The sequence below is a fragment of the Lycorma delicatula genome, chromosome 1, assembly GCF_047948215.1.
Source record: "Lycorma delicatula isolate Av1 chromosome 1, ASM4794821v1, whole genome shotgun sequence".
Lineage (NCBI taxonomy): Eukaryota > Metazoa > Arthropoda > Insecta > Hemiptera > Fulgoridae > Lycorma > Lycorma delicatula.
In genome coordinates, this window is record NC_134455.1 from 165,488,743 (window position 1) to 165,506,806 (window position 18,064).

The 18,064-nt window shown below is 28.6% G+C and overlaps 1 protein-coding gene across 6 annotated transcripts in view; it reads right to left on the minus strand.

Annotated features, from left to right (window-relative positions):
• Positions 1–8,369: 8,369 nt before the first annotated feature.
• Positions 8,370–18,064, minus strand: part of LOC142325302 (SET domain-containing protein SmydA-8-like) — a 30,564-nt gene continuing 20,869 nt past the window's right edge. For all 6 annotated transcript variants that reach the window (XM_075366912.1, XM_075366885.1, XM_075366894.1 and 3 more), the window contains 2 exons: positions 13,387–13,849; positions 8,370–8,727 (listed from right to left, as the gene is read on the minus strand). In XM_075366912.1, the coding sequence (XP_075223027.1) occupies positions 8,492–8,727; positions 13,387–13,849 (699 nt within the window). In that variant the 3' untranslated portion in view covers positions 8,370–8,491. The remainder of the gene's footprint in view (positions 8,728–13,386; positions 13,850–18,064) is intronic.

The following is an 18,064-nucleotide window of genomic DNA, read 5'->3' on the forward strand; positions in this document are numbered from 1 at the left end:
ACGCAATACATAGTATAATTTGAATTTAAATTACAAAAACAATTTTATTAATAAATACACTCTCTTACTGATTGCTTCGTACTATGATAACAGAAATATGCTCAACCCACGACAATGAACAAACTCCATACTCATACTCATTTTCTAGGTTTGTAGAATATTCGTTAAGGCTGATCCATAAACGAATGTAAAGGAGGTTTACATCGATTGTTTAAGCGAGATTTTTGAAGCCTAGTCCATATCTGTTTTTTTTTTATTAATTTATTCTAAATCGGTAATTCAAATTCAAGAATAATGTTCAAATTATTTTATTCAAGAATAATGTTCAAACACATACACCGAATGGAGTACAAGTCAGTTTCTCCGATTAATAATAAGAAAATGATTAGTAAAAAACGAGAAAAAAGTTTATTATTTCTGTTTAATACAGGTCAGAGGAAGCGTTCAGTAGTTTTTCTGCCTTAACCATTCATGGCAGCGTTTAACCGCTGAATTACATATTTTTTCCTGTAAAATTTAGTACTGGTTAACGAAATGAATTGAATTTTTAATTTTCAGCTTAAGACGGACTGTTCCTCAGAGTCCTAAGCATACAGGTAAATTTTGATCGAGGTATTCTCAAACTAAGAGTATAGTGAGCAATGTGCTCATCTTGCTGGCGAAGATAGGGACAAACGATGTCAAACACAAGGTTGTTTAATTGCTCGAGAATAAAAAAAATATTTCGTAACTTAAAATATGATTCGCTTATTACACATCCGTCAAAGAAATAAGGCCCAATACTCTTTTTTTTTGATCGCATGCCAAAAGTTAATTTTACGTAGATTAAATTCCTTTACCGTAACTTCACGAAGATTTTCATCAGATCAATAAATACAATTACAATGATTTACAATGAATTTTAAGTATGCTTCATAACTGAGCTCGAGAAATGATGATCTGTTTCACAATGAATAACAAATTTCTCATAGAATTTCAACGTTCTCTGAAATAATCTGCGCCGATAAAATTTAAACTTTGATTCAGAATCTTCTGTAAACTTGCTCTTGGTATTTCTACCCTAACTAAAGCCTTTCCGGTTGATATTTGAGAGCTCCTTACTAGTGTTTCCGCAACAAGTTTTTTTTTTCCTAATGTGCAGCTAATTCTACGTTTACCCGACTGTGGAGCATCTCCAACACCTCCGTTATTTTAAAATTTTAATTTCAATTTACGCAAATCTTGACGGTTGGATGGTGAAGAATTAGGATATCCAGCACGGAATTCTTCATAGACGACAGGAGTATCCTTATTATTTAACTACCAAAACTGAAAAACGCTATTTTTCGTGTATTTAAAGCCATTATTCTCAAAACCGGTACAAAGACTAATTGAACAATATAATTATATCGGCCGTTTAATACCAAACATAAAACCAAATTTTTCTGATCGTTACAAATGTTTACATGCAGGGACAAGAGAGATTTAGTCCACTGTGTATTATCATGTCTGCTTTATTTCTATTTTTATACGTATTTATGTAATTGTTTAAAAGCTTAATTAGGTGTATCTGTTATACATTATTTAAACTGAATGAAGTGACCGTTCTTTGCACGGGCAGTACAGAGTTTTTTATGGTATCTTTTTTGCCCTTTTGAGCTCAAGAATTTATAATTGAATGTAAACCAATATGTAATTTGTATATTCAAACCAGTTTGAAAAATTAAGGTAAAAGTACTGTAGAGATGGGAATCTGGTTTTCTTTTTCTTTTACATGAAAAATGGATTAAAAGGAAATTCTAAAATTTTCACAGAATTTGTTTTAGTTTGCTACTACTCATCGTTTCAGAAATACCCACGGGAATTAGAGAATTGCTTATCTGGTGTGAGCCTTTTTGGGATTAATGGCATTAAAATAGTTTAATAGAATTACTTTGAGAGACTAATTTTACCTTTTATCACAAGTAGATTGCGAAATTTATGAGTACTACGAAATCCATCCTTTATTCAGCTTTACTCTTTTAGGTATTATAAGAAAAAAGCCCGAGTTTGCTTTTATAGAACTTTAGAGCTATCATCTGTGGTTAATTTCAAAATTCTATCACGCCTTGAGATAAAATTTCGCTGACTATTATCGAAGTAAATATTCTTGACAAATTTCAGTGTTGGGTCCAAGTGAGGCGAAATACGCCGGTTTACAAAAATCGATTTGCACTCCTTTTCACCCTCCTTAGGAGTGAGTGAGTAAAAAATTTCTTCATAGTGGTAGCGTTCTACCTAAGGGAACATCCCTGTCGAGTTTCAAGTTTCTAGCTCTTCCGGTCGTCCCCCACACCCTCTTTCAATCAATTTTAATTTAACCCCTTAGGGGTTGTTAATCTAAATAACATTCGCTTACGTTTTCTAAAGACCCCTTTTATGAATAACTATTCTAAATTTAATTTCTAGCTATTCGGAAAATCGGATAGTTAATGATGGAACGATCTTATCATTTATACAAATAAACATAGATGTATTTACACGTATGTAGATTTATACATAAAAAAACACACCAGTTTTAATGCAACACATACAAAAATATTATAATAATAATAAAGTTACAATTTTATGAATAATTATGCATATAATCCTTAAGTATTATGTAATTATAATGTAGAAATAAATTTAGATTTTTGTCAGTCGGTAAATTCTAAATCATTATTATAAAAGCCCATTCGTAGGATTAATATTGTAAAAGTTAAAACATAAATTTTTTGTACAAACAATTTTATTGTGAAATAAATGGAAAATAAAATTAATTTTCCAAGATGGGTCCGGGCTTGACTTGTCAGAACTGTGTTAGGCCTACAAAAAAATAAATCAATATTAATTATTCATCGTTTTCTGAACTGAGTTTTTTCCGATAGAAATTTCATTATAACACTATTTAGTGGGTAGTCTATCCGACTCTCAGTAAAGGTCAATTTTTTTAAATTTTTTTTTATAACTATTTGTTTTAATGGCATTTTTGTGGATCGCAAATAACTCTGTCAATAAGACTAAAAATAATTCTGAGGGCTTTAATTCTTTATGTTGCTTATTTATTCATTTAACTCGATCACTACAGGCTGAAGCCTGATTACATTTTCCACTCTCTTTTTGGCGATGAAAAATTACTTTGTGGCTTGTAAAAATAACTAACATGCCTGACCGTAGTTTGAACCCGGAGTACTTCGGAAAAGGCAAAGACGCTACCAAACCTCCTCGAAAGTCTATTGTCTTCATAATATGAAGATGTTAACTCTTAGTACATTAAAATGTATTACCACGTTTTGTGGGAATACATTTTGTTACGTTTTTCGTAATTCTACACATTATGTATTTATGTAATCCTTTTTGCTATGCTCAAATAATATATTACCTTCCTATTTTGATGAGGTTTTTTACCGACTTTTCGAAGAAAAGTAAGGTATTACTTTCGGTCGCATGATGAGAGTGTGGGGGGGTGAAAATGGATGTTCTTTAGTTGTTTCGTTTTGGGAGTACGAAAGCACCATTCACTTAAACTGTGGTTTCTATATATATTTATTTATTTATAAGCCAATTTATAAATTTTTGTAGCTTGAAAATCTCCAAAACTACTAGATCAATTTCATTTAAATTTGTATTTGCTGTAGTAGTGTATCTGATGTTATGCATATGAAAATTTGATGGAGATTAGTTGTGTCTTTCTTGGTTAAGCTAAATTTTAGGTCGAAAAAATTTGAGCGGGTCATGTTAGAAGCGTGGTTCGTTATATGCTGCAAGTTGGAACGTTGACGTTTCTTTATCTGCGGTATCTATTGTTAGCCATATTGTCCGGTGTATTCAGGTAACGTTACTTACTTTTAGAGTCATGATGACCGGGTATGTGTTTTTTATCTAAGAGTAATGTTAACTGTAATGGCACGCGCTTATGCAGTAAGTCACAGTGGTGAGCGAGTTGAAACTTGATGCATGTGTAGAATCTACTGGTTAATCGAACGTATGTAGTGCGTTGTTTTCTGAAAATTAGTACGTTTCTGACTGCGAAATAATCAGGGCGTCGGGATTATTAACTTATTTTCTTGTTACAATACATTAAAATTATTTTTTTATTATTATTTATATTTGCGAATAATTTTATTTTATTTTAATTTGCTTCTTTATTGTTTACTTACTTTTGTTTTAGTTGTAAAATTTTAGATTAGAATGTGTTGACGCTTTTTCAGAAACAAAAAAAAAATAACTAAAAGTCGGTCTTCTTGCGTAGAACTGCGCAACAGATTTTTTATTTATTTTCGGGTTTATTTTAAAGGCATGAAACAAGGGGTGTTGTGTATTTCATTAATTTATTTTATGGTACTATTTTTAATGACAATAAAATGAAATGAAAACTGCTTCCTCCTTACCGTGAATCGGAAACTTGGAAATTAATTAATTTAATTTTGTAATATTCATGTAACGCAATCAATTATTTTACGGCGGTAAGATCGCAAGAAAGGAACCGACTGGCTGTTCCTAATTCTAGCCCTATTGTAGCTTTCTATTCATGTTCAGTCTTTATAACATAGCCGATAGGACAGCGAAGCTTCCATCATAATTCGTACTATCAATAGAGTGTCAGCCGAAAGTGGATGTAAATTAATATTATTATATAAAATTCCATCGCCATACGTAACAATCTCATTACCCGCTTGTATACGTTTCTGAAAGGTAAAGGAACCACCCATCACCCTTATATCGACTCGGTATACTACATCGGTGGTATCTAGGATTTTTATAATAATTATGTTAACATTAGGAAAGATCAAACGGCCTTCTGGCGATAGATTTTTCAGTTTTATTATCCTTTTTTATTAACCTAGTATCATCAGCCGATTTTTAATTTATTTTTTATAGCGGTTAAACTTAATCTAATCCTTAATTTTTTACGTCTCGCCAAATAATACGTATATAAATGTATATCTTTGTTACTAAAAGAGATAGAACAGATACTATAGTTTTAGAACGTTAAGGAATAAACACTTTTTGGGGTAAATTAATAAAAGAAGAATTTTAAAAATTAGATTTTAAAACAGAAAGAAGATTTTTAAAATAGAATAAATAAATAAATAAACATGAAAAAACACAGACTCCATTTTTAAAATAAAATAGGAAAATTAAGTTGGCAAAAGACAACATCGAGAACTAAAGAAAACAGTAGCCGAAGCAGTCAAACAACACAACACGTAACCTTCACTGCCAAGACCCTAGACCTTACCCGCCAAGACACATCTATTGTAAACTGTAATGGGTAAGTTATAAAAAGCTAAAGACCCCGCCCTTGGCGCCTTCTGATCACAGCCCAGTCCTGTTTTAAAGATTCCCCTCAGGAACCCTTCATACCAAACGGTACCATGAATCTCACACCCAGAGGCAATTCTATATAAGGGGGATTTATGCATTTATAATATTTTCAAATGAAGAAGATATAAACAGACGAGCGCGTGTACATAAGAATTTATGAATTTTTTACGACTAAACTATTTTTTTTAACATCGATTAATTCTTTCTTTTTAAATGTTATGTATGCCTCATCCGTGCATTTACTTTCGATTAAAAACATAAATAATACTTAAAAAGTGTTTAATAAATACTAATCTCGGAATATATTAGTCTACTCATTATACTTCTACTTCAAATAAATTATACTTGAAGTTCGGAAAGATATTATTCCAAAATTTAATATCGCTTTGGCAAATTGGATTCTATTCAATCTTTTTTTTGACCGTAAATTTGTTTCGTTTAGCATTAGATCTGGCGAACATTACATGAAGTTAGTGCGTTTTATTGCAGACGTATAATTAAAAAAAAAAATTATAAGCTAATAAAAACAAATTAAATTAAAATTACAAAGAATGAAATTTGTACAATAATACACTCGCAAATATTTTTCTATATACTCGAGAAAAATACAAAAGGATGAATTAATTAAATAAAAGTATCAATAACAAGCTCTTCAGAAAGTTAAAAAAACCGTTCCAAAATTTGTTGACATTTACTAGAGGCAGATTGAGCTCCGGATCTTATCACTACCCTTTTTTACGTCTCTGTTATCATAACCTGTAATTACTTCTAAAAGTTACCCGTTTCGACCATTGGTAAGTTCATTACTGTACAAACATTATCAAAAACTGAGCTCGGAAAATATTTACAGTGATTTAGATTATATGTGGAATAAAAAAGTCAACATCAAAATAGTTAACGGTATTCATTAGGTTATGCGGCTATTACAGTTATTAATAAATTTATTAATGAAGAATTTTGCAAGTCCATTTAATGTATAGTCAACACAAAAAGTAACAACAGTAATATCCAGAACGACTCGTAAAGCTTGACTGTTTTAACGTCGACTTATCGGACCGGGTGGTCTTCTCTCCGCCAGGGTCATATTTTGCCTTCCCCACACGACCGTCATGAATCAGGCAGATGTTGAAGCCTTCCCTCCCTCCTTGAAGGGCTATCCTCCATATAACAACCACACCGATAGTTGACTAACAGATTCACTGATCTACAAATATCTTTTTGTTTTAACTTTAAAAAAAATTATCAGCTTTTAATTCTTTATACTGGATGACAATAGCTGTAATTAATATTTAAACGCATAGAAAATAAAATCATTCAATTATGTATTTTTTAATAATAATAACTATATATATATACACACGTGTGTGTGTGTGTGTGTGTGTGTGTGTGTGTGTGTGTGTGTGTGTGTGTGTGTGTGTGTGTGTGTGTGTGTGTGTGTGTGTGTGTGTGTGTGTGTGTGTGTGTGTGTGTGTGTGTGTGTGCGTGTGTGTGTGTGTGTGTGTGTGTGTGTGCGTGTAAAATAATACACGCGAAAATATTATTCTATATACTTTAGATAAAAATACAAAAGGATGAATTAATTAAATAAAACTATCAATAAAAAGCCCTTCAAAAAGTAAAAAAAGTTGTTCTAATTTTTTTTCCTACAAAAAGGGGATATTGATTTATTGCTATATACTATGCCAACTAATTCTTACAGCTGCAATGCATAATGGCTGTAGTGCATCTGAGGTATAATCAGATTTGCATTCTCTGAGAGTAATGATGTTCATTACACAGCCAGTTTCTGTAGTGAACAGAACAAAGGTGTTACTTCTAAGATTGAATATACCTGAATTTCAGAGGGGTTAGCTCAAAAAGGTAAACAGAAAATCACTTCATTTCTCATTTCTCCCTACTATGCCTCAAATGGAATGTATCAGATTTCATATATAACAATGTCAAAATATAACATGTCATATATCAGATTGTTTATGTCCGTTTGATTGTTGGACTTTACATAGATATATACACATACACATGAAAATGATTTACATAAACTGTTCCCTATATGAATTTATATGGTTTAACTACTTATTCTACGCACAGAATTTTTAATAATAATCCCTTTGAGCAAATTGAACATTTACACTTATCCTTTTGGAATAAAATTTCCACATTTCTTGTAATGTTTTAATTAATTTAATAAAATTCTGCACAATTGCCTCTCAAGTTTGCAGAGAAGTTTACATCCCTGGTAATAAATCAATTTAGAAAGTTCAACCCCCAAATGACAAAAATAGGGCTGGTAAACTGACTAAATGGATAATGCTAATTCTCTAATTTCTAAAACACAAAGAAAAATAAACTTGCAGTTAGTTTACCGATTACAACTTGTGACTTTGATTATTCTCTGTTACTGAACAAGTCAAATTTTACTGATAATCCTAGTAAGTTAAAAGACTTCAACTCTTTAAAATAATAAATCTAAATTTCAATGAAGCTAATAAATAGTAGTAATAATAATACTAATAAAAAGTAGTAAATTTCAATCATAATTTTATAATTAATTGTATTAAACAATTTTTGAATTATTTGTTAAAGAATTGCAGCTTTTCAAAACACTCAGAATTGTTTAAATAAAACTACATTGATCAGTGTCAAAGAATTCAGCTTATCAGTAATAATTCTTCTGCCTGCCAGTAGAATTTTCTTTTAAATAAACATTTATTTACCAGATCAGATAGAAAATTCTATCTGAATCCAACCTGTCTCATATTCTTCAATTCTTTCAGAGATATAAGGGTCTACATTAGTAAAAACTTTAAATGATAATAAGTATGAAAAGGAATGATAACCCAAACACTATATTGTATGAGTAGCAACAGACAAAGAAGTAATCTTTGAAAATATTGAGAATAATTAAAAAAATTGTTTTTTAAGATCAGTTAAAATAACTGTACACTGCTTACTGCAACTAACAACAGCTCGGAATTTTCTGAAAAGTTGATATTTTGCTAGAAAAAGAAACAGTAACTAGGAAAAAATTAATGGATACTCAAAGAGAGATTTATATAACATTATTTACAATATCTTAAAATACATATCATCTTGGTAACACCCATTTAGGAAATATATATATATTATTAATAATATAAATAATTTTTATTGAAATTAACTAGATTATCTATTTTTTTTTTCTATTTTTCTTCTTTTCTGCACATTTCAGATAATCTCGAAGTTTTTTCAGTTCTGACATAGCCTGCCTAGTAAGGGCACCTTCTGGAGAAAACGGTGGCTCATGAAGCAGTAATGAAACAGCTTCTTTTAAAATAACTTCATCATCAAGCATTAATTGTAAGTCATTGTGCTTCAAATGAGCAAGACCTAAAGTTATAGTATGCAACTCATACAGAGCAATTCCTGAAACAAAATAAATATAAATTTAAAAAATGTATATTATTACATGAAAGAATTTATAAAAATGTCCACTTTTAACTACCACCTAATTAAATTGTAAGATTGTTTAAGGGATTACTTACATCTGTCATGAATTTTAAATATATATTTTTCAAATTTTATCAATTTTTTATAATATTGCTCTCAGAACAAATAATTAAGTAATTGTTTTTTTCTTGAGAATTTGTATCTATCAAATATTTATTAAGCAGGTGGCAAATTATTTCATTTCCCAAATAACAATAACTTAGAAACCAGCAACAGGTTGCCCAGTTAATTCAGTATTTTGATTCTCAATCATTATCAACCAAATGAAATTCATGAAGCCCGTGAGGACTGTGATATAAATAAACTAAATTTAACTTTATATTCCATAGGATAAAGGAGTAGAAACCTCCAATCAAATTGTTGTGAGTTTGACTCACAGCACTTAAATTTGAAACTTATTAGATGACTGCATCAATATTTAATGGACAACATAAAGAAAGCTAAGTAAGTATGTGTCATAACACTTTGAGTCACCTTTGAGGCTGAAGACCAACTTTACAATTGGTCTCTATAGTAAGTAGTTGCAATAGTAAACTGGGCATGGTATATCAGGTTAGTCATTAAAAATTAACAGCCTTGTGTAATTTTCAATAAATGCAATGGACAAGAAGAAAACAAGTGAAATGTTGTCTCAACCAACTTCTCCCTACACCCAATTGTTATAAATCCCTTTATATTCATTCTTCTTTCATAGTTCTGAAGTTGTGACTTCCTATCAATAAATACGCAAACATACAAATACAAAAAATTTACACAACACACACACACACACACACACACACATATATATATATATATATATATAAAATAACTAATTTTTTTCATTGTCTGTATTTGTAAGTTTTTCTTTAAATAAAATTTGCACCCAGTATTGATTTATTTAAAGATGACTTATTCAGTTCTTATGATAATGTTTTCAGGCCGCAACCTATTAGTATCTGTAAAATTATAGTCACATGTACAGAATTAACAAATCATGTTTTTAAAATGTTAGTAATCTTGAACGTTATTGATATTTTGAAATCATGACTTTTTATTATTTTCCCAGCAAATATAACTAGAATAGCAATATTGAAGAGGAAAATAGAGCAATCATGTCAAAAACTGGATGTTTGATTTTTACAAATCTTTATGTTTTGGGGTCCAACTAGTTCATCTATTCCAAATAACATATGTATGTACAATGTCGCAATGCTTTTGGCCTTATATCTCAGGACTGACCAAACAGGGCCATTTTCTTTGATCATCTTCATTGATTTGATTTTCTTCAAATCTGGCTCAAACATTTCTGTATGAGGCATTGGATCATATAAATTTTTTTCAAAATTTTTTATGGGGATGGGGCAAAAAAAACAATTTTGATTTTCTTCAGAGGCATTTTAGAGAAAACTTTATTAAAGCAAATTTGTTAGCTGCAGTGCATTATAATCTGAACTTTACACTCGTTTTCCCAATATTTTTACTTTTGTCATTTACACCCCTTTTGCTTCTAGGTGTCACATATATTAATAATCCAAAAGAATGTTTTCCAAAAACCAACCCCTACCTCTTAAAATAGAAATATATGTTTTTTTGTACATTTGCTCCATCTCTCCCTTCAGCTTAAAAATGTTTCAAAAATTATAATTCATATCAAAAAATGTCTACACTTTTTTTTAATTATAGACCCTATTCCTAAAATGAAGAAAAATTTTTAAAAAATTATTTTTTCTTATTTTACTAAACACAGTGTCAGATTTAGAGAAAACTTTACTCAAGGATATTTGTTAAGTTTAACCTACATATGAATATTTTCCAGGAAATATTTTTCTTAAGATTTACTCCCCATCTCTAAAAAATATAGTCTGTTTTTCACTCTAACTCTTTTAATTTTTATTATTATTAGCAGGAAAGTCATGCAATACTTTGTCATTTTTTTACATGATTGTAATTTTATGAAGGCCTATTTTTATTATGACCTGAAAAATTTTCTTTGGAATTGAAGTAAGGTGTAAATGTTATTAAAATAAAAAATAAAATTATATTTACTATAAATTTAGGAGTATTTAAATTGTATATCATTATTAAAAATTTTAATTGTATTAATATTAAATTACTGCTATACTATTAAATTAATGTTTATAATAATTGTATATTTATTCATATGTACAAACAATGATTAAAAGAACTTAATTCTTAAACCTGGTTGCTTTTTAATAAATTCTGCAAAAACTTCTCTCTTAAATTATTCATAAAATCTCTTCATTTTGTATTCTTCCAATACACCATTCTTCTGTACAACATTCTTCTGTAATCGCATATTAAAAACCTCTAATCTTTCTTTTTCTAATTCACCTATTGTTCATGCTTTACTGCTATATAATGTTTATACTCCTTACAAATATTTTTTTTAGAATTTCTTTTCAGTTCTAAATATAAGTTTTATAGCAGCAGATTTCTTTGTCTAGTTCTCCTGAATTGAGCAAGTCTGATTTTGATAGCGTTTTACTTAAATCTAATTAATAAAATTCTGCTATTTCTGGTATAATATGTTTTTGTCTTTAATATTTAATTACTCGATATCTTTCTTTATATCATATTTTATTTAAATTACTTTTATATATCCTTTTTTTTCAACTGAATTTTACCTTCAATAGTCAATCAATACCATACTATATGATTACATTTAGTAATCCATTTTTACTTAAGCCAAAATAGCAATGTCACTGGTGAATTCTATATTTTTAATTTGTACATGGACAGTTATTCCACTCTTAAAATTATCTATTAGTTCTGGTATTGCTTCTTCAATATACAAATTATAAAATATTAGGGAAAGACTCATCAAAGAATAAAGTAAAGCTCCTCTTCTTACTTTTTTCTGTAACTACCTTTCCTGATTTTATTCTAAATTAATCTGATACTGTAAAAATTATCTTGATTTTTGTAAAAATTATAAATAACTATTCTTTCTGTTTATTTCAAACCTAATTTTCTTAAAATGTTAAGTATTTTTGTCCATTCTGCATTGTTAGATGATTTTTCAATAAATACAGAAGAAACTTTGTAGCTTTCTTTTTTTCAACTTGTCTTCTATAATTAATCTGAGTGCTAAAATTCCTTCTCTTACTTTCAAAAACTGGATCAGCCTTCATCTAGCATACCTTACACTTCTTATACTCCATGAATAGAGTACTTTTTAGTAATAAATAGTTGGGAAAAATGAGAGAACATATTTGGAGCAGTAGTTACCAAAATTATCTACTCTTGCTTTCTTTGATATGTAAAATATCAAAATCTGAGGTTCTTCTATAGTCTCATACATTTTACATACATATTGATTACTATATTTACTTTATTCAGTAAGACAATACTTTTGTAGATGCAATATTAATAAGTGCTGCTAGTACCTTTTAATAGTTAGTTAATGACTGTAGCCAGTCAGTATATATTTTAAAATACAAAATAAAAATTTAGTGTGAAATACCATAAAAAAACCTAAAACCAAATTAGATTAGAAGAATTTGACAAATAAAAAGAGGCAACTAAATTTATCTGTATAGACCTACAGATATACATAGTGTATATTATAAAAACAACAATTTTAGTTTCTAAAAAAATTACAACTAATTTTTAATGCATTTTCTTCAGTAATTATAAGAAAACTACTTAAAAAACACTAAAAACGTTTAAAAAAACTCTCATTAATGTACAAACTATAGAACATTTTGGTGCTATATTTATATATATATATTTTTTTTAAAATTAAATATTCAATAACATATCGACTGACCCAGTGTGCCAATAAAATTTAATATTAAATGAAATTTAAACCACCAAAACACAGTAAATAGATAAGTTAAACTTACCATATTAATCTCAAGAATTGATTTTCACAGAATCCCACACCTTCAGCTGGTATTTAATTCTATAACTACATTAAAATAAATTATAATTGTAATATATAATGTATATGTAATATAATATTATTTTGTTATATTATATAATATAAATATAATTATAAATTCTATAATTACAATAAAACATGCAAATACTGCTATCCAGTACTGAACAGCAGTATTTGTATATTCGTCCACTCAAAATTATAACAGTGTAATAACTTCAAAATTTATAAAACAATAACATTTTCAAAAAATGTAAAATTTACAAATTATAAAAATAATTTATTTTAATGTAATTATAGAATTAAAAAAAAAAAAAATACTAACTGAACATATAGGATCCACGAAAATCAATTTTTGGACTTAATATGGTAAGTTTAACTATTTACTGATAATCTATTTACTTTGTTTTAGTGATTTACATTAAATTTCATTTAATATTAAATATATGTATGTAAGTATACACACACTAGATTAATAGTTATATTTTACATTTAATATTAATACTAAACAATTTAAATAAGTATTAATGAATTATTGTAATGATTACAATATGTAGTTTAATAAATTATTTGTTAATGAAATTACTTATTTTTTTAGCCATATTTTGTACATAATTTATGCCATAAATATTTTTTTTTATTTAATAAAATTTTTTTCTTAACATTAGAAAACATAGGAGATTACAACATACCTCGAAGTCTTGAGATACCAGGTTCCAAAATTTCAATAATCATCAATAAATCTTGACAGAGTTTTCTTCTTTTATCAAGAAACTCTGTAGTTGGTTTGTTGTCTCTGTAGAGAACAGCTAACTGTTGTTTCAAATCGATGATAAAACTATGATTGGGTGCAAGATTATATGATAATTTTGTTAACATATTTTCAATGTCTTTCATACAATTCTTATTAAGATCATCTATAATATATTGAATATGATGTAATGTTGTATTAATTAATCCTTTAGTAAATTCATGAGAACATTGCAGACATTTCCAATTATCTTTCTCATTATTGGGTACAACAAAACCTTTATGGCATCGTGAACATAATAATGAACTCAAATGTGTTCCTAGTTCTGTTGGATCTTTACATCGTTCACAACTACACAAAAAATATTTTGTTTCTAAAAGATGTTCCCTACGTGTGATTGTATTCTGAAACAAATATTGATTAAATTTTTATATGAGTTTTAAGACTATTACACAATATTAAAACATACACTACTACATAAACTAACTGATATTTTCTTTAATAGAAGAAATACATTTTGTTGAAATGATTTAATTCAATAATTTTTACAAAATAAAAAATAAATATAGAGATGAAAACAATTTAACCACTACTTCTAAAAAAAATCAGTAAAAAGCTTTTAAATTACAAAAAGTAGCCACCAGATATTAAAATATTTTTTAATGTTTTAGGCATTTTAGAAGTTAGTTATCCCACTGAATGAAGACAGTATACAGTGTATTGCTTCCTACAGAAAGAGGTAAATTAATGTGTTGCTTTATAATACTTATCCCAGACATCATTATACGTGTAACAGATATAAAATATTTGAATGTCAGTATCTAAAAATACATTCAGCTCAGTGAAGAAAGAAAATGGAAAATCACTTCAATCGTTATTTTCCTTATTCAGCTTGGGATATGTTTTTATTACTGAAAATGGGTATGTTGTGTACATGAAGTGATGTGTCTCATGACAGATTACTCACAAACTTTCTGTTAAGACACTTAACATAGATGTTAAGTGCAATGTAGGTATGATTTCAAGATTAAAATTGTTTTATCTATTAAAAAATCATTTTAAAAAATGACTGAACCTACTTTAAACAATCACTGTATAATTTATAACTTTCATTTATTTATCTGTTTACTGTAAACACACTATTCATTTATTTTTTTGTTTTTTATGCAATAATTTTATGTTGCAATAATATTAAAGTTGCAATAATAATAAAGCTCATAAATATGTTGCAATAAAATTAAAAAAAGCCAAGAAAGTGTTGATGTAATCTAAGATTGTTTGGATCCTGAGTAAGATGATAAGCTCTCTTGAAGGATAAATCACTCTCTCACCTCCAATCCCTTTTCCTCATCCTGATCCCTTCTTTCTCATTCTCTGTTCTCTGGGTGTAGATCTGACTCTGTTCCTTCATCCTGAGAAACCAAGTCCTCAACAGCCATTGTCATTGGTATCATGAGAGAGCCTGACTGTCGTGACTTGAAATACAGATTTCTATTCAGTGGCCGCAAAATGACAGGTACTTCATGCCTATTGTCTGAAGTACCTGTCTGATAATGTCAGACCTCATCCCTCAAAAAATCAGTTTTTTTCTAATTTAGTTAATTTTACAATTATTCTTCAATTCTCTAGATCAGTGATTTTCAACCTGTTTAGATCCACGACCCACAAAAAGTAAAAAAACAGATATAATGAATATTTCACGATCCCCCAATCCCAACCTGATGAAACCTAGTTAAAACTATTTAGCTGCATTGATAGTGTATTAACATGTATGTATGAAGTGTGAAAACACAAGCAATTTACAGGTTCCAACTTGATATGAACGTGCTCCGTGTAATTTGCTTTATATGCATAACATTCACTGTAAAAGCGTCATGTCCAAATTAGCTTATGATACTTTTGAACAGGTCATGCTCTCAGCAGAATAAAAGAGGTGTAAGGGATTGCAGAACATTAGTTTAATTTTGAATCCCAAGTGTCCATCTTTATTTAAGTTAACTTGGAAACTAGACATCCAGATCATAAAGCAAACCCTTGGAATTTTGCAATAGAAAATTACATACTTTGAGAAATTAACAAGCTACTATTTGTAAATTAAGCCATACTGATGAAAGTACACTTGAAGCATCTTACGTAATAGCATTAAGAGTAATTAAGATGTCCAAACCCAATACAATTGCAGAAAACTTCATATTGCCTGCTGCAATTGATGTGGTCAGTGTTTTAATAGGAGTGGAAGAAGCAAAAAATCCTGAAAAAATTCCACTTTCTAATGACACATTATCAAGGTGAGTCAATGACATGGATGCTGATGTTTTGCGACCAGATAATTCAGCAAGTGAGTTCAAGTAGTATTTTTAGTATTAGATTTGATGAATCAACAGATGTAGCAAACATTTCTCAGTTCTTACGTTCTGTGAGATATGAATGCTATACAGACAGATATATAATCAAAGAAAATATGTTGTTTTGCAAATCAGTATTTGATGTCAATCAAAAATCAGTATCATTTTGATGATTTTTATGAGGCTACTAAAAACTATAACATAGACTGGACAAAATGTATTGCAGTATTTAGTGATAATGCAAATAACAGGAAAGATCAGATTGGATTTCTGAAAAAATTAAAAAATCATCTTCTACCAAGGGCAGAATGGACACACTGCTTCCTACACAGACATGCTCTTGCCACAAAAAACATGCCGGAAAATTTCAAACAAATTCTTTGTAAAGCTGTAAAAATTATTAATTTCATTAAAAGTCAACCATTACAGATTAGGCTGTTTGCTAAACTATGCATTGAAATGGGGAAAAAGAGAAAAAATCTCTTTTTTCTCTTTTTCAGAAAAAAACAGAAGTCAGATGGTTATTCTGTGGGGGGGGGGAAGTGTTAACCTGGTTATTGGAATTGAGAGATGAATTAATAATATTTTTCCTGGATAAACAAAAATCATTTTCACTGTTTTTACAGAATAATGAGTATTTGTTGTTGTTGGCTTACTTAGCTGATGCATTTTCATATTTAAACAACTTGAGTGTGAAGTTTGAAGAATGTGATAAAACATTTTATTAATGGCAGACAAGGTTCATGTTTTCATTAATAATCTTGATATCTGGAATATTCATTTTCAAAGCAAAAATTATTTGATATGTTTCCTCTCACTTTCGATTGTATTGAGAAAAATTTAGATGAGGAAGACACTATTATTCACCACAGTTTTGATAACATGAATAGACATTTGCGTGAGCTAAAAATTCAGTTGGCGGAGTATTTCCTGAAAGATAAAGATGATTTCTTGAAGAAGTGGTTACTGAATCCATTTAGTGAAAATGTTGTTACAGCTGCTAAGTTACTGGTTAAGATTCACGACCAGCTCATCAAAATGTCTGCAATAAAACATTACAAGTGCAATTCGCATTTGAAGATTTAGATACGTTTTGCTTGCTCTTCAAAATGAATATGGAAATTTAGTCACAGAAGTATTAATATTATATTAATCCTTTTCACTACGTCTTATCTCTCTGAAAAGAGTTTTCTGTGCTAAAAACTAAATGTAGGAATTGTCTTTTATCACTTGAAAACAATTTTCTTTTGTGTGTTTCTAACATAGATCCATGTATGGAGAAACTTTTAAATGAAAAACAAACGCAACCATCTCATTAATTTACTTTCTTTTCATGTGTATTTATAAATATAAGTAAAATGTTTATAATAAATGATTTTTTCTCATAAAATGATTTCATTATATTTTGTGTTTAGTAGTAGGCTAATTTCATGACTCCACATCCCCTTTCATACCACTGCAACCCCTGGTTGAGAAATGCTGCTCTAGATAGTTGTGTCAAGGTCAAATTAATTTATAATGATACAAAGAAAGTACTTAATTGAATGATATCTTGTTTTCTTGCATAGCTGCATCATCGTTTTTCTAATAATTTAGAAAATTTATTTTCTACCATTTCTGTTTAATAGCCAGATGTATGCTGTAAATATTTTGATTCAAAATAATTTTTTATACACTAAGGTGTACCACGGGTATAAATCTCAAACTTATTCTGTTAAAACTTATTCTGACATATTAACTGATGCAATAAAAAAGTATAACCATTTAAATATTATAATCACAATTTTAAGAATCTGTAATCAAAATAATTATGCAACATGAAAAATTGATTCATTTAATGAAATGAAAAAATTAAGTTTTTTTTTAATGTTAAAAATATAAAGTTATTATTACTTATGCCAGGATTTCCCACCCTTTTTGGTCAACAACTACATGATATCAGAGGTAACTGGGAACATTAACTAAAATTTTTATTGACTAAAATTGACTTAGCAGATGTATTACTTGACAACCAACTCAGCTGGTTGTCACATATATAAAAACTTGTGGGGCCAGAATACAAAAAATTAAAATTTATTATTAAGAATGGTTCAGTGACTTATTCAGAATAATGGTAGTAACTAATTATAAGAAATTATCATTATAATATTATATGCTTTTAATTGTAGACTTTTATAAATATTACATATCTAAAATATTTGAAAATATTATATTTTTTCTTTACATTACTTTTTTATGTTAATATTAGTTAAAAAAGCACCACCTTAACCTTAA